The sequence below is a fragment of the Papaver somniferum genome, unplaced genomic scaffold, assembly GCF_003573695.1.
Source record: "Papaver somniferum cultivar HN1 unplaced genomic scaffold, ASM357369v1 unplaced-scaffold_115, whole genome shotgun sequence".
Lineage (NCBI taxonomy): Eukaryota > Viridiplantae > Streptophyta > Magnoliopsida > Ranunculales > Papaveraceae > Papaver > Papaver somniferum.
In genome coordinates this window covers 104,483-122,916 of record NW_020620492.1, presented here as the reverse complement: position 1 = coordinate 122,916, position 18,434 = coordinate 104,483, and the positions used below count along the sequence as shown (strand labels likewise).

General features: G+C 37.2%; 1 protein-coding gene and 1 pseudogene across 1 annotated transcript; both read right to left on the bottom strand.

Moving 5' to 3' along the window:
* LOC113329147 (GDSL esterase/lipase At4g28780-like) lies at window positions 1-2,027 on the bottom strand. Its single transcript, XM_026576108.1, has 5 exons — window positions 1,616-2,027; window positions 1,371-1,498; window positions 1,048-1,290; window positions 510-765; window positions 1-413 (listed from the first exon to the last, which is right to left on the bottom strand). Exons 1-5 carry the CDS (start codon window positions 1,872-1,874, stop codon window positions 181-183), a joined length of 1,119 nt encoding a protein of 372 aa, XP_026431893.1. The 5' UTR covers window positions 1,875-2,027; the 3' UTR covers window positions 1-180.
* Window positions 2,028-4,683: 2,656 nt separating this feature from the next.
* On the bottom strand, window positions 4,684-9,062 carry LOC113329051 (annotated as a pseudogene).
* Between the last annotated feature and the right edge of the window lie 9,372 nt (window positions 9,063-18,434).

Genomic DNA, 18,434 nt, shown 5'->3' with positions numbered 1-18,434 from the left:
TACCAAATAAACATCCGTATTAAACTTTGCCATTCAACACTCTAAATATATTTATTTAGTTTTTTTGTTTGGTCAAAATGAAATTCATGCAACACTCTAAAGTTTTATAAGAACCAGCATTTCAAGTACTACATTTGCTATTAGATGAATAATAAATAATAAGGGTAAATTAATAATAAGTTAGACCCTTGAATCCAAAGCCAAAATAGTACTGAGATTCATTGGCTTCATATATTTCTCATCACCAATCATGAACTTCGAAACAATGAGTCTGTTAGCGCGCTCACTTGGATGGAAAGCATCCCAAAAGGCATATACGTCTCTGTTAGGGCAAAGGTTTGAAAAAGATGTGCAAAGCCCTATTCCATTGTACGGCCCTTGTCCACAACAAGCAATCTTTGAAGTAACAAAGCCTACAAAAATAAACATTACTTTTTCCAGACCATCAAAAAATTATTCATGGAAAATCTGAAATTGTGTAGTTGACAACATTGTAGTTGCTTAATTACCAAAAGCTTGTGGATTACTGATGAAATCGTTGTGCATTTCGAAAGCATTGGCGCTGATAAATACGTGATCACCAGCTTCCTCGTTGAGTCCATTCAGCATCTGTTCTAGGGCAGGGTTATATAACCTTGCTGCCTTTTGTAGTTGCGGGTCACATTCTCCGGTTAGAGCTTGTCTGATTCCTATCTCTGCTGGCACACAACCCAGCGGACCGGTTCCTGTCACAAGTACCCGTCTTGCTCCCAAATTATACAGCCTCTGCATTCATTTCATATTAAGTAAAGTTATTAAATGATTTTAATTTTTAGCAATGAATTTCTAATCCCTTGAAAACTAAACGAGATCAGAGTCTAAGATCCACCTACATTTTGCAAAAATTGACATATTATACAAGATACAGAATTAGACCACTAATGAAAATTTACATCCCCATTTGCTCTCATTGTGTATAAACTTGAAACGTAATTCACTCTGAATTAGGAAAAACAAGGAAGAAGAATTATTTTTTTTTTAGAAAAAAATAAATCTAAATATACTTACAGATAAAATTATCTTGTATTCGACAATGAGGAAAGAAACGTAATCTTCGATGGAGAACTGTCGAGATCTGGCTGAGAATGGAACTAGATAGTAATTGTTAACGAAATCATTTCCACCAAGGGTTATGAGTACAAGAGCTGAGTTTACTAGTGTTTGGGCTTCATCTTCTCCAATTAACTTTCTTAATCTTTCTTGATATTGCTCAAAGTACTCCAATTGTTTGCCTATATGGATTATGTGTAACTGCATTTTACAAAACTCAGTTAGAATTATAGTACTTCAAAATCTACCAGGACGATTAATTGAGATGAAAAGTGACTCACAAATTGTGCTCCGGTGTCGCTGAGAATTCCAACCCCGGCTGACGCAAAATTGGCACCAACAAGTAGAGCTTCTCCTTTCAACTGAGGGTTTAAATATGGTAATGTAGGTTCAGCACCAAGTTGTTCGCCTAATGATCAAAAAAAAAATAGTTATGAAATCGTTAACAATTAGTAATGATAATTTCAAAATGTAAAAGTTGTAAAGAAAATGCAGGAAAGAAAGAAAATGTATGAGAAAACCTAACTGATAAGATCTGGCATGTTAAGGCCATTAGAGAAACGTCCGGTTGGCCGACCAGTTGGGTAATCAATACCATACGGCGGTGAATCGGCACGGGCACTTGTTGTAAGATAGTTGTTATTCCCGTTATCGACAAGTGAATCACCGAAAACAAAGAATGCTCGAGCGTTAACTTGTTGATCAGGTGAAATTGTGACTGCTAAGAAGTATGTTACTAAGAAGAAGACAGAAGTAATGCCTAATTTTGAGTTAATTCTATCCATGGCTCCTAAATTCTTACTCTAACCATCTCTAGCTCTTTCTTCAGATCAGACACAGGAATATCTTTGAGCAGCAAATGAATGAGTGAGTGAATGTAAGTATGCAATTTGCAAATCAAGGGTATATATAATATAATGGTTAGGGTTTTTGTTTCTCTAAATCTTTTGTTTTTCTAGATCTCTCTATTTGCAAGCGTGCCTGTGTCATGTGTATATGTACTGTTAGGTTAGGGTTGTTAGAAATATTTAAGGAACCTCTCTTAACATAGCTTCAGCTTTTAAAGCTCTACGGAATTTTATATGTGAAATTGTACCCCCCTTTTTTTTTGTAAGATGTTCTCAAATTTTAATAAATCGAAACAAATCTAAATAAAAAGTAACAACCAATGCAATCGCACAAAATCATTTATAGCACACCAAAATATGAACAAAACTGAGAAGAAAAATTAATTTGTTCGAACCAGACCCTGATACCAGTAGTGTACGTAAGATCAGCAAGTGCAACATGCACGTCAAGACTGCATTCAGTATTATTCGGTTCTAACTTTTAGATCAATGTGGTCTGGATTTCTGTAAAACATCGAAGACAGACTGGATATGCATCAGAGCAGTGCTGTATTTAGTATTTGATGAGATTATCAAAGCATACCTTATAAATGCCTAACCGATGAACAATCGATATATATCAACTTCATGAACGCGACATCATCCATCATCCAATAAATGTACGCGTCATTTTTCTACATATATAAGAGTGTCAGGCAATTTCTTTGATTCCCCTTATTGGCTTTTTTTGATAATGATGGTCACTACTAAGTACTACACTAATTTACATCGACGGATGAACTCCAACGTACAGTCCAACTTGTGTGATTATGACTTCTTTTTTCCTCTGGCAAAAAAACAAAAAAAACAAAAACAAAAAATAAGTTGTGTGATTATGACTTCTTTCCGTAATACAGTATCAAATACACAAAATTATCACAAGAAAAGAAAAGAAAAGAAAAGAAAAATCAATGCAAACTCTCGTTGATTACGAGTAGTACAACCAGTCTACCCTTCCATACCTTTGGTAGTGAAATAATTACCGGACTAGTCACAATCTCATAGTATTAAGTCACCAAACAACAACCCAAAGTCTTAGGTGTTAGGTTTTCTGTTTATGGGGTTGAATTTCTAATGTGACTACTGACTAATAACAACCCAAACATAACTTTTTAAGCTAGGTTTCTCTTTATATCTCTCTCTACGGTCTACATTGTGGGTTATTTATGAAGGTGCATATATAACAATGAAGAATGCTCTAGGTAACATCGTATGTGTAATTAATTAATTCCTTCCATGTGAAGTGGTTTTGTAAGGTGGGGAGATGGTGGATCATTTAAAGTTGCCGGAATAGCTGAGTTCTCTAACTTTTCATTTATATAGAATACAAAATATCATTTCATCAATTTCAATTGCAAGATAGTGATAGAATGGATCTATAACAATGTCATAAACAGATATAGATCTCAATTTCTGCCTAGGGAGGAGGTTTTGTGACGGAAACATGCATGGAGCTTATTTTCAAGCAGTAGTTGGATAAAACCTCCAACAATTTAAGCTGCAGCTGTTTGGTGGAGATATTTCTTTTACTTATAGTATAAACAACGGATGGATTCTTATTTATGGGAAAACAATGGACCCATAAAGTATTTATTGTATTTCTAAGTTTAACTATGAAACGAGAAGAGAGTAGCTAGCTAAGAGTTTAGAGAGATGTTATGAGTTATTTAGAGTATCATTTAGCTTTTATTTTTATTTTCTTTGTTACACTCGGAAAGGGAAAAGTTCATTAATTTCACTCGGGAAGGGAAGAGGCCATTAAAGACAGTTCATCACCAAAGTGGTAAAGAGACGACAGCAAAAAAAAGCTCAATTACACGAGAGTTGAAAATAAAATAAAAGAGATAAAAATAGAAATGCCTCTAATGCATCACTGGCTACCATCAAAAAATAGAAATGCCTCTAATGCATCACTGGCTACCATCAAAAACTTAAAGCAAACCGTGAAAACAGACTACATGAAAGAAAGACCTTATCTCATACAGTATCTCATTGAATAGTGGGGCTCATAAGTAGCCCCTGCTAATCCCAGAAGGGAGGGATCCAACACATATGAGAGAGACGGTTTTCTCATGGATTTTTTTGACGCGGTTTGTATAGAATTACTCATGTAAAATACAATGTTTAGATTAATCTCAAAAATGTTTGTATCACAAACCATTTGTAAATGAAAATCTTGACACTGTTAATAACTTTTCCGATTGACCAATTTTTCATTCCTCTCAATCCACATAGCCAGCCAAATGACAAATGGGATGATGTCCCATATCTTCTTTTGATGGTTAAAATGGGCTAGAAGAGCTCAAATGGAGCTTTGGAGCCACCTGTGTGCACTCACACTTCCACGTGGCTCTGCCTCTGATCAGTAATCTTTCACTGCCTTGGTAAGATTTTAGATTTTCCCACACAAATGAAAAAGAGACTGCTGAAGTTGATCAAACACTTCAAGCTAATTTAGACCTGAGAAATGCCTTCTTTCTACTGATAGGCTTAAGTCCCAAGTCGCCACTCCAATTCAAATGTTTAGTTACTTCCTTGGCTACACCAAACCAACCATTATGAAAGCCAACGACATCACAAGCAATACCTCTTTGATTCAAGGAAAGTGCATGTGACAGACGAGAGATTCTCTCTTAGCTATGAAGGTAAAAGGAATTACTTAAATGTGAAAAGCAGTGATAAATAGACATAAAAAGCACTAATAATCTACATCGACAAAATCTATACAGCATTTTTCTGATCAAGAAGAAGGGGATTGCATAAAGAAGAGAAATATACAAGTACGTTCTCAGAAAAAAAACACAAAAAACTGCCAAACTGCGGCTGAGATGGGGCACTTCAGAAATAAGTGTGTGGCTAATTCAACGCAGCAATTGCAAGAGAGCACGTACTAGCCAGCCAAATGCTCTGCCTTATACTTATTTGACCTGTTAAACTACTAGCATGTACTACCTTTATTGCCTTCATCCATAATAGTAGCATGTTCTCAGGCTTGGTAATTCTATAGTCCTCTTGTAATCCACTATAGAATGTGGTACATCTATAAGGTAGCTTCTAATTGTTGCTTCCAACTCCTTGCATCGACTGCAGCCTACGGTAAACACCACATGAATTATATACATTACTTTAGTATCGTCCAAGGTTGACCGTAGATTATAAGGACAATGTGTAGTTGGAAGATCAAAATCAGAAAGGCATAAACAGATCCTTATCTACGACATACCTGGAAATGGTTAATCCCTCCATTGGAGCGAACACCCACGAGACTCAATATTTTCAATAAAAGGTTGGGAGAGTGAGGATTTAAAGGATGTATGGTGTTTCACTTTTCTGAGTCCCCTACATGAGACCAAGGCAGCTATCAAGCCATTCACAGTCAAGCCGTCCACGTGTAATATAGTCATAACCTGTAAGCAGCTGATACTAGCTAGTGCTAAGAGGCCGACATAAATTACAGAACAATATGACAAATTTATCTGCACCAGATAAAGTTGATCATTAGCTAGAGAACTAAGGACAGTTCTCACCACATAAAAATATCAAAAACAGACGCTAGGCAATAGTTACCTCACTTACCTGTTTCAGGCTTTGGGAAAACTGAGCAAGTAGAGCCATTCCGGAATCGTTAATATTGAAGCAGCTTTTTATGTCCAGTTTGGTAAGTTGCTTACAACCCTGAGCAATGGCTGAGAAACTCATAGACGAAATACTAGGACATCCTCGCATTTCTAGAGTATTCATCTTTGTGCATTTTGACCAAGATAAAAGGGAATTATCAGTAATATCCGTAGAATATGCCAAATTAATTATTTCCAGATTGGGACATCCACTAGCAATTGCTGCAATCCCCAAATCAGTTATCGATGGGGTCTTATATAATAACAGAACAAGAAGAATAGTAAGGACAAAATGTTACTTTCCCACTCCCAAATACCAAGAACTGCTTCACACCCCTGTCGGATGAACTCCCCTCAGTTTATATAGTATTACATGGAAATTAAAATGACGTGAGATTCATACAGCGAGAAATCACAAACCTGTACAGGTCGAGCTCAATCAATTTCGGACAACGCATGCGTACATGGATAAGCCCCTCATCGGTTATGTATAAGCAAATACCTATTCTCAAAACAGAAAGCCTGGAACCTCAAGATATAGACTTCAACCCTGCATAGCAAATACAAATGAGTAAAAAAAAAAAACTGTGATGTGAAAGAGAAGGAACTGTTTTGAGCAAGTTTAAAACCTTCATCATCGACTTCAATATCTGTAAAATCCAGCTCCTCCAAGAAATGACATTTCTTCCCAATGGAGATGAAAGCTTCCCTTGGGACCAGGCTACAAGATTCCATTCTGAGGGAAGTAAGTGAGGTGCATGAATTTGTGATGCTATCCATAGAAAGACGAGTTATCTCTCGACAGCATCAGATGTCTAACTTTCTCAACTCTTTGTGCCTCGCCACAAGTAAAGACAGACCATCATCCAGGACTCCTACACACTTGCTTAAGCTTAGGTCCCTTAGTGATATGCACCAATCTCCAATAGCCTTCAGTCCAATTTGACAGACTGCAACAATGGAAGCCTTTGCATGCAATCAGTCAGAGAAACTGTGACCTACACCACCACGAGTGTTGAAAATATTAGCAGGGAGATAACCTTTCCAACTTATCAAGGGAAATTCGATACAAGTGCTGGTAACTTACCGGAGAATCGGAGATCCATATGCTATGATAAGCTGACGTAAAGATACAGCCCCATTTGTTACGGCAGAGACACCAACATGACTCACCTCCGGACAGTTCGATATATTCAGTGTCTGCAATGAACAATGTATCACCAATTCTGTCAATAGAATGATTTAAAGAGCACCTATACATGATTATTGCTTGAATTTCTGAAGACTAGATGCCAAAAACAAATCATTCTCACAGCTGGCATAAAATCAAAATCTAATGCGATACAAGTTTCAACTCCTTGAATGATATTGTAATACCTCTAACGACATGCTCCCTCGTCTGATATTAGGAAGACCATCATCATCAATAAAGCAACATCCCACAAGAGCCAAGCTTTTGAGATACGGTAATTCAGATATTGCTGGAAGACATTTGTTTGTTATCTGCAACGTGACAACATAAGCAGTTCAGTGAACATAACAACAACATTGTGATAATCTACGCAAATAGATAAGCTAATATTGTATCCGTTTAAATCATTATATGGTAACTTAACGGCCTCACTGACACATAAATAGCATACGCAGTCACGTGTGCGCACAACCAAGTATCATTCTGCACATAACATAGGACAACAAACCAGAAACCTAGTTGTTCATCATAACCAACTGACTGTGCATATCACCCCAATATGATGAAACTTAACCAATTCAAATCCTTTAACATGACAACTTTATTGCCTCATTGACACATAAGTAGAAGCATGCACACAGCCTAGTTGTTCATAGCGGACTAGGAATATCACCCCATATGAAATCTAACAAATTCAACCTTTAATATGGTAACATTATTCACTAACACATATGTAGCGCATTGCTCACGCAAACAACCTAGAATCATTCAGCAGCTAACATATAATAGCATATCAGGAAGCCAAGTTGTTCAACATAATCAATAAGGTAACTCCCAGACCGGCAATTTCAATGAAAGTTAACCAGTTCAATCCTTTAATGCCACAACTTTATCGCCTCAATGACACATAGATAGCATTGCACTTGCACACAAGTCAAACAAACCATATACAAAGGGTGAAAGAAAATGTTCCTACCGGAATATAAGAAAGACCCAAACTTTGCAGCTGTTTACATTTAACAGCAACCAAACCAACCCCCAAATCACTCAAACTGAAACACCATTTCAAATCAAGCAATTTCAACTTCTTGCAACCAACAGCAATACAAGTATACAACCAATACCCATATCTGAAATCAAAACACATCTTGATAACCACAGCTTCTCCAAATTCTTAGCTTCACTAATCACAGAAGAAGTAGAATCATTAAGAATAATCTCATTTGATAAGTCAATCTCAGTCAAATTCAAGCTATTATTACTCACTAAACTTGAAACCCCCAAATGTGTAAAAAACTTAGACCTTGACAAATTGATAGATTTCAAACCAAATGATAATGAAAATAAACAAAGGGTTTTATCTGTAACTCTCGGGCATAATGAAAAATCAAGACTTGATACAAAAGGGTAACGGGTAAGGATTTTGTTCACCAGCTCTGTTGAATATGGTTTTAAGGTTTTTCTGTGTTTTGATTCAAGGGAATGAAATGATTTACAGACTAGTGAAAATGATTTGAGATCTAATGGAGATGATGAAAGGGAATCGAGGATTGTGAAGATGATTTCATCACTGAGGAAATCAAATGGTTTGAATCTTCCCAATTGTTGAAGAAAAAACAGAGTACTGGATGAAGAAATTTGAGAGATTTTGTTGGATTGTAAGATTTGGAGGAGATCGAGGTTTCAAAGCAGATTAAGTTGCAGTGGAGAAATGTCTGTCCGTTGATAATCAGGAGTGATTGTTAGATATTTGATTGAATTTATGATGATGATTAAGAAGGATTTTGATTGATAATGGAGTGGTAAACTAATAGCTTCTACTAACTCTATTTTCTTTGATTTCTTTTTTCATAATAATTTTTCTCTCTACACATGTTCAATATAAGACCATAGAGATAAGATGACATGTGAACATCTACTGTCCATACAATTCTATTACTACTTATATTCTTACACTTCTATTACATTTGAACATTACATTAACACTCAACAATCTCCTCCTTAATGTGATGTTCTACAACTCCAAGTAATTCCCTAAAGTTTTGGAACTTGCCTTTTGGGAAGTGCCTTGGTGAATATATCCGCTAATTGGTCTTCCGTCTTGCAATACTTGAGTTCTATCTCACCATCTTCAACCACTTCTTGGATGAAGTGATACTTGAGTTTGATGTGCCTTGCTCTACAACGCTCAACCGAATTTTTGGACATAGCAATTGCGGATTTGTTGTCACAAAAAATTTCGGTGCACTCTTCTTGCTTCTCTTGAATATCTTCCATGATTCTTCTTAGCCATACAACATGAGATGTAGCTATTAATGTCGAAATGTACTACGCTTCCGCCGTGGATAGAGCTACGGCTTCTTGCTTCTTCGATGCCCAAGTAAATATGCCCGAACCAAGAGAAAAAGCATACCCCGATGTACTCTTCATGTCATCATTACACCCTCCCAAGTCGCTATCGTAATATCCAACTAATTTGACATCCAAATTTCTTGAATACATGATTCCAAAATTCATTGTTCCTTGTATGTACCTCAACAACCTCTTTGCCGCGCCAAGATGTAAATGACTAGGTGAACTCATGAACCTAGAAAGCATACTTGAAACAAACATGATGTCGGGTCTTGTATGTGTAAGATACAACAAGTTTCCAATAAGACCTCTATAGTAAGTCTCATCAACTTTTCTTCCTCCATCATCTTTCTTGAGTTTCTCATTCACTACAAGTGGTGTAGATGTGGGGTTACAACCAAGCATACCAAATTTCTTCAACACCTTTTCGGCAAACTTGCTTTGAGAAGTGAACACTCCATTTTCACTTTGATGGAATTCTATACCAAGAAAGTACTTGAGAAAACCCATGTCACTCATCTCATATTTCATCATCATTTCTCTCTTGAATTGCTCAATCATATGAGCATCATTACCCGTAAAGATAAGATCATCAACATACAAGGCAACGATGAGAATAGACGTACCTTTTGTCTTCACATATAGTGTAGGCTCACTCTTGCTTTTGTTGAACTTTTGCCTTTTGAAGTATCCATCTATCTCACTATACCAAGCTCTTGGTGCTTGCTTTAGGCCATACAAAGCTTTCTTCAACTTGTACACCTTATCTTCTTCTTCTTCCACCAAAAAACCTTGTGGTTGTTCTACATAGACCTCTTTATGGAGTTCTCCATTCAAAAATACCGATTTGACATCAAGTTGATAAAGTAACCAACCTTTTTGGGAAGGCATAGCAATCACGGATCTAATGGTGTCAAGACGAGCAACCGAACGTTTCATTGTAGTCGATACCGGGTTGTTGTGAGTAGCCCTTTGCTACCAACCTTGCTTTGTATCTTTGAACCGTTCCATCCGCATTGTACTTCACCTTATAGATCCACTTCACACCAATAACTTCTTTGTCACTTTTCCTTGCTAGTTTCTCCCATGTGTCGTTATCATTAATGACAACAACTTCTTCTTCCATGGTTTTTATCCATACATATTCTTTTGATGCTTCTTCAAAATTTTCCGGTTCTACCATACAATAGTTACATATTTCATACACTTCACTCAACCTATGCATCTTCCTTGGTGTCGATGGTGGTGATGTTGATGCACTAGTACTTGGAGACATACTTGGAGATGCTCTAAACCTTGCATTTGGGGGTGTTTGAGGTAGTTCTTCACCTTCTCCAACTTCTTTTGTTGCTGAATTTTCTTGTTCATCATCAAGAATAACGGTTCTCTTCTCAATTTTTACCTTCTTCCCAATTCCACGAAGCACCTTCATCGAACAAGACATCACGGCATGTGATCATTGTGTTATTTTCAAGCTAAAAAACCTATAACCTTTTGATTGGAGGATATAGCCAAGAAATATACATTTCTCACTTGATTCATCAAGCTTTGTTCTCTTCACCTTTGGAATTTGAGTTGGAAGCCCACACACTTCTATCATGGTATCAGAGCTAGGTCCGTATGAGAGTGGAATGAGAAGTAGACCCAAAGGGCTCCCGTCCATCCGAAGTAGACCCAAAGGGATGCCCATCCACCCGTACAGAGGTCCACGTTGTAGTGACTTAATCTCCGCCCTACACGTGGAGGGGGAGCATGTTGGAGAAACTACAAGATAGTCCCACATAGCTAACTCCTTAGCCTAGATCTTAATATATAAGGTGGTGAGCCACTCCACTCATTGCCAATTGGTTTTGAGTTGGAAGCCCATACACTTCTATCATGGTATCAGAGTTAGGCCCGTGTGAAAGTGGAATGAGAAGTAGACCCAAAGGGATGCCCATCCACCCGTACAAAAGTCCACGTTGTAGTGGCTTAATCTCCTCCGCCCTACACGTGGAGGGGGAGCATGTTGGAGAAACTATAAGATAGTCCCACATAGCTAACTCCTTAGCCTAGATCTTAATATATAAGGTGGTGAGCCACTCCACTCATTGCCAATTGGTTTTGAGTTGGAAGCTCATACACTTCTATCATGGTATCAGAGTTAGGCCCGTATGAAAGTGGAATGAGAAGTCACTAGTGGAAAACAGAACTTCTGCGACTGTCAGGATAAGTCATATATACGAGTTATACGACTAATTTTAACCGTCTCTGTTGGGGTCTCTGATAAAGCATAGCTGTTTTGTACGACCCTTAGCCGCGTGTCTCAAAATAACGACTGATTTTAAGGGTAGCGAGGTACAGACCCTAAGCCGTGAGTCTCAGATTTAAATTATAATATAAAAAAAATACTGATTCAGATTTGCTGAAATGCCTGAATGGCTAAATCTGAAATAATTAGAATGCATCAAGGTCAAGTCAAGTCGATTGGAAGTCAAGTCAAATGGAAGTCAATGCAAAGTCAATTCAAATGTAACTCAAACAAAGTCAAGTCAAATGGAACTCAAATTAAACTCAAACGGAACCCAAATTTAAAATCAAACTTGAGAATTCCACATCCATTCATTCATTTTATCCATTGGGTTTAAAATTACACAAAAAATATGAAATTCTGGCTTAAGACAATACATGTACGTTAAGCTCCTTCGATGACGTTGAACTTAGCCAATACTTCATAAATGATATCAACTAGAGCATCCATGTGTTGTGTCCCTGGTTCACATACAATAAAGAACGTGCAAATCAACAACATCACAATACATGTTTACTCACAAGGAACTTAGAACATAGGTTTACTATAACTACATAATAATATAGATACAAGGTGCTTGATACAAGCAACTCGTGTGTACTGGCTATTTTTCCCATCAGGAGTATAAATGGACTTGTACGAATACCGAGTAGTTAACATAAAATGTGAATTTGAGGTTTAGAAAGATTACAACGAGGTGGGTGAAACCTATCCAGAGATATTTAAGACCTGCACACGAAAATAAACACTAGTTTTCAGCCTTCCGATCATGGACATGCTTGCCAGAGTAATAATAAGAAGTTTACGACATTACTTAAAACAAGGTGAATGAACATTCTATCCATACCTTTCTCCCGAGACAACAAGGACTCCTGCCAGACATCTGCGTGCCTAGAAATAAATTTGGTAGTTGAGAGCATTACAATGTCTGGAATGATGTAAATGCATTAGTGAAAGCCTTAAAGCATTAGGGGGTCAAAATAAATCCTTGTTCGACTGATCAAGCACGATTTAGCAGACCTAAAATCACATAGATTCTCTTTTAAGAGACCGAGAAACTAATTCAGTAGTTTAACACATGCATTTTGACACTACATCCTTCAGTTTTAAAAGAAAGGGAACCTAATCTGGATCATAATATTGACTAGTCAATTTCCATATAGATACAATCAGTTTATATAGCCTGAATTGATGTAACTGATAGAAGTCAAACATCCATGAAACGAACGCAAATACCAGCATACATATTAAAGATTGTAAGTGGTTCAAACAAAAGTATGACATCATGTTGAAGACACCGTGCATACATCATATTTCTGCAGCAACATATTTCAAAAGACTTCCAAGCGGTGACCAGAACTAGAGCATTGACAAGGGATTCTTAGTTCTCGCCATATTTTCATCCATCTTTCACTAATTGTAACAATAGATAATGAGACGTCATTTATTAACATTGCAGACTTCATACTTCATCTAAATACCTATAGCAACACATTCCAGAAAAGTGACCATAGCTTAGAGCATTTACAGGGAATTCTTAGTTCTTGACATATTATCATCCTCTTTATCACTCACTGTACCTATAGCAGATGAGATTGCATTTTCGACATTGTAGACTTCATACTGCATTTAGCACCAACCAACTAGGTAATTTACTAATTTAGTAGATAAACGGCCAAAGGGTATGAAATATGTATCTCGAACATACCTATTCGTTGCAAGCTCCATGTTTTGCGATTGAACAGGGTGGCAAGCTTTCACCTATAAATTAGAAAGATAAAAGTGTAAGAAAGAAGAAACTCCACTAAGTATGTACTACAACGAAATGATAAGAAAACCCATCAAATAAGTTAAAAAAAAGTGAAGTACTTTCAGTTTGAGCATAATGGGAACTGATTCACTTTTGTCAAAAGGCTGCAGAAAACCAGTTATTGCCTGCAATGAGTGGAATGGATCTGTCAGCATAAACATACACAATAGAAGATTAAATTCAATCCAGGCCCTAAATTAAAGAAACCAGAACAGATTAAGAACTTACAAAGAGAACCCCTAAAATAAAGAAGAACTCATTATGAATGAATCAATTTCAAATCCTAGTAAACAACTAGAAATAGAATACCATTAAGATTGAAACAAAGATTCACAGTAACATCTAAAGAAATTTGAAGATAGTAGTTTATCCAGTCTAATTGAATGCTTGATAGAGATGATATATGTCAGCAACATGGTTTCAAAGAGTGACAAAGACCACACTCCTAATGCCACTATAAGGAAAAGTCTTAATTGGGTATCATCAACAACCTTCCTAAGTGACATCTTCTTCTTAATTTACAGTAGATTACGTGGGGCTTCTTTGAAGTAACACACATTCCATGTACTGTTACTTATGCTACTGCCCAGGTGGGCACGTCATTGTTTCATCACTGATAAATTAGCTAGTTCTTTATTAAGTTAGATGTTTTGTAACTATTAGAGCAATCTGCATATAGATGAGGGAAACAAAGGGTTCTTACCTCCTTAAAAGAGTTAACATCACTTCCCCACAGTGAAGCATCACAACCTGCATCTCTAGCACTCCAAAGATCATTCCTACGATCATCCCCAATATGTAGAGCATCCTCAGGTTTGACTTCTAGAAACTCCCAAGCCTTCAAAAATATTGTTGGATTTTGCTTCTTTGCTGCTACCTGGTTTTCAACAGACATGTTTAATTGGTTCAATACTGCAACCAAATAAGAAAGCATTTAAAACCAATGTGATATGTCTCATGGATGTGATAACAGCACAGAAAGATACATATCAGACCAGCAATTAAACCATTACACAACATAATATCAAAATAATTTAACTCAAACGTTTTCTAAATTATGGATTGATAATAAATTCATTATCCGTAATCATTTTTAGGAAATATGGTGATGGATGCTACTGGATTATGACATAATACAAACCTATGCATATTTTTCAATAAGGGGACCAAGAACAGGATCAGTCAAGCGTGTCTTATCAGTTCGGAGTTGGATTAAGCCTTCATTCTCCCCATTTAGAATCTCTCTACACAGAAGTCAAATAAAAATTATACAAACCAACTTTAGTATTGGTAACCAATATATCCTACTACCTTACATATTAAACTTAACATATAACACAAGTATTTCTTAAAACATAGACAAAATCTGAAGTGTACAGAGTAGTCTCAATTGAAGCAAGAGTTATTGGTGTGGAATGGAAAACACACAAAAACTCTTGCAAGTATACAAGGCCAAGCTTTATAGTATAGGGATGAGTAGGGGTTAGTCCACAGGGAGTGGGAGCAAACAAGAAGTTTTCCTAAGCTAGCAGTGGAGACAAGGCACTATGGCAGTGAGCAGTGATGGATGAAGGCAGATGCAAAGAACTAAAACAGTTAACACAAGATGGCAGCACAGCAAAGATTAAATGGCAGAGGATATAAAATAACAATGGCATGGAACCAAGGCTATAAGCCAAGGGCAGGGGTGAGTTTGTGCACTGACTTCAGTGCACACAGCTTCAAAATGCAAGAAAAACAGGCAAAACAGGCAAGGAAATAAACTGAACTGAATTTAAGTGACAGAAAAAGGATGGTGGCTAAGCTAAGGCTTAGTATCCACCTTGTGTCCTAATCAAACAACATATTTCTAGGTTGAGTTGAAAATCCTATGCATACATCTAGAATGGAAGGAAAACTAACTTGCTCACTAGTTTGCCCCTAGCATTGAATGTCTTTTGACAGAACAATCAATCACAGGCACTAAGAGCATTAGTCTCTTCCCATTGCTCAAGCAAAACAGGGCAAGGAGTTAACTATCTAGCAACATGTCAATTGACAGTGCATAAGGCTTCAACTGAGCCTCAGCCTAAAGCAGTTTAGCTCATGCTAAACATGTGAACAACAATCAATATCATACAGGATAATTTAAACAACACACACATAACATTCAACTGCATAAGAAGAACTGAAATTGTAAATTGCAATCAAACAGAACAAAATGTTTTTCTGGCTAGTCCAGAGATACCTATTCATCCCCCCCCCCCCTCACACAAAACATTACAAATATATACTCCCCATATCAGATATAGGGTTCCAACCCCTTTTCCCCAAAAAAACAGAAAATTAGGTAAAATTGATTTACCTAATGTGTTGAGATACTCACTCCATCTCGTCGACCCACTCTCCAATTACTTCTCCTCGTTCATCTCATGCTCCAATTGTTGCTTTAACATCACTTATATCCCCAATTTCTCACCTAGGGTTTCAATGAGAAGAAAGATGAGAAATTGGAGAAATTAGTGGTTGATAAAGAGATAGGACGTGATGGTAATGATGGGTTTAGGTTTAGGGTTGGTTTGGTGGCGTAGGGAGTGGTGGTGGCGAGGTCAGAGCAGGTGGAGAAGGTGGTGGTGGTTCTGCAAAGGGTATGGAGGAGGAGATGTCGATGGAAGAAGGGGAAGGGGATGTTTGGTATGGGTATAGGTATCGGGTGCTCGGGTGTTGGGCGGTTGTAGCAAATTGGATGAACAGCGAGGATGAGCCGTGGGATGTGGAGATGATGGATCGATCTAACGGCTACAAGTTAAGAGGCTGGCAGCGACCGTTGGATGCAGATATACAACGAAACTAACGGTGCCAGATGGAGTTAGGTGCTGTAGTGTTAGACAGGAGCTTCCGATTTCGATGAACGACGATGAAGCGACCATTGGATGATGAGATGGATCCAATCCGACGGCTGAAGATGGAGGCGGGTTTGGATATTGGAAATGGGTTTGGGTGAGAGTTTTGGGCCTTGGGTATGCCAAGCCCATATCTTCTTTAAGAACAATTCTTCCTTCTTGAGCCCATTCCTAGCGTTTTGGACGTGCGCTCCATTCTTTGCGGCTTCCTTGCGTAATTTCTTCCGGCTTTTCACTACTTTTCTGCTCTATTCCGCTCCGCAATTCATCCAAACTTTATTTATTACCTAAAAATATAAAATTAAGTAAGAAAAATATTTATTCTTGAAAACAATGAAAATACAGAATATGGGATAAAATGTAGAATTAATGCACAACATATGAGTTAAATGCCAACAAAAAGGGATAAATATATACAATATTTGGCACTCATCAAATACCCCCAAACCTGAATTTTACTTGTCCTCAAGTAAAACAAAACTAAGGAAATCCTAACTATACCACTGTCGCTGGTCTCTCGAATGCATTTAGCGTATGCACTAAGCCTTTTAAACCACTAAGTGTCCCTAGTGGACGAGCTGAAGTCTCGTGAAGGTTTGCTTAGAACGTACCTACAAAGTTCTAGGTCAAAATATAAGCTCAGATTCCATCAAATGTGACATGTGCAAGTCAGTTTAAGCTCACAGCAAAATGGAGATGTCAATCTAGCTATCAAAGGCACAATCCTAGCACTGATAACAAAAAAAAGACATGTGATAAGAGTGTAAAGTGTATCTACACATGTGTAAAGAAATATCTGAAGTTATGACTACTAATCACCAAGAGATAGTTTCTCAGGCTAAGAACCAAGGTCGAAATCTAGCTAGCTGTCCGGACTTTACGAGAATTGTGAATGAGTTGGAGGTATTTCACAATTACTCGCGTTGTACATCAATGGCATACACCCTCCTTGCTTATTACAATGAAACACAAAAGATGGCTCTTTACATGACTCTTATTTACATTGACTACTCTCTTTTATTTTTAGAACAAGAGATGATGGAATTGATAAATACTTGATTTTTTTGTATTTTTCTGATATTTTTTTTTGAAGAACTTGAAATTGATTTTTACATAAGGTAGCTCTTTTGATACATAACAAAAAGAAACAAAAAATTACATGACACTTTGCAAGAGGTAGCCCTTTTTGATGCACCCAGTTAAATTCGATGGTTGTCTTTCTTAATGTAACCTCCACCTTCTATCCCAACCAACCAAAGAACAAGCTAGTCAAGTTTCGTTCAATATTCTAAAGTGATTGGCAATCGTAACTTCCTATCAAACACCTTGAAGATCGAGGCTATACATGTATTGGTAGATCGTGCGCGTGCAAATTTCTTATCACTATGTGAATTGTGCTAGAATCAGGGTGCCTAAATATCTAGACTAAGACTCCTAATAATTACGTATTTGCACAAGAGTCAACATTTCAAGGTAAATGAGCTCCATTTTTATGATTTTTTTAATTTTTTAATTTTTTTATTTTGATTTTTCAATTTTTTCAAAAAGATGGAGTTTTGTTTTCAATTATGGCATATTATCGTGGTATCTACTCTATACCCCCAAACCTAAACTAAACATTGTCCTCAATATTTCAAAATATGGAAAGAATTATAAAACAATATATGAAGAGGAACATGCTGAGTAGAGTAAAAGGAGAGAGAATACCCGATTGTACGGCGAAAGCTCGATTAAAACTCCGTTATTCAAGGCAAAAATCCATCATATTAGGAGTCACCATGGATGAGCACAAAATATATACAAAAGGAAATTTAACTAACACATTATCTACAAGAAAATTTGGTTTTTAATGGGATTGGACTTTTTGGGAAAAATTTGGTTTTGTCGGGAGACATTTGGTTTTGATGGGAAAAAGAAAATTTTTGGTTTTTAGGGAAAGATTTGGAAAACTTTTTGGTTATTTAGGGAAAGAGTGGACCAGTTTAGTCCACATAGACCGGGTCCTCCAGGTTGGTTGTTTCAATGTCGGGTGGGAGTGGCTCAAGGAATTTAATCTCTGCCCGTTGACTTTGAAAACGTTCTTGTTGGAAACATCCTCCAGCTCTACAGCTCCATGAGGAAAAACTGTGTGTACTAGGTACGGACCCTTCCATCTGGAACGCAATTTTCCTGGAAAAAGATGTAATCGGGAGTCATACAGCAAGACTTTCTGACCAGGAGTGAAGGATTTGCGCAGAATACGCTTATCATGAATCATCTTCATCTTCTGCTTATATAACCTGGCACTGTCATAAGCCTCATTTCTCAATTCTTCC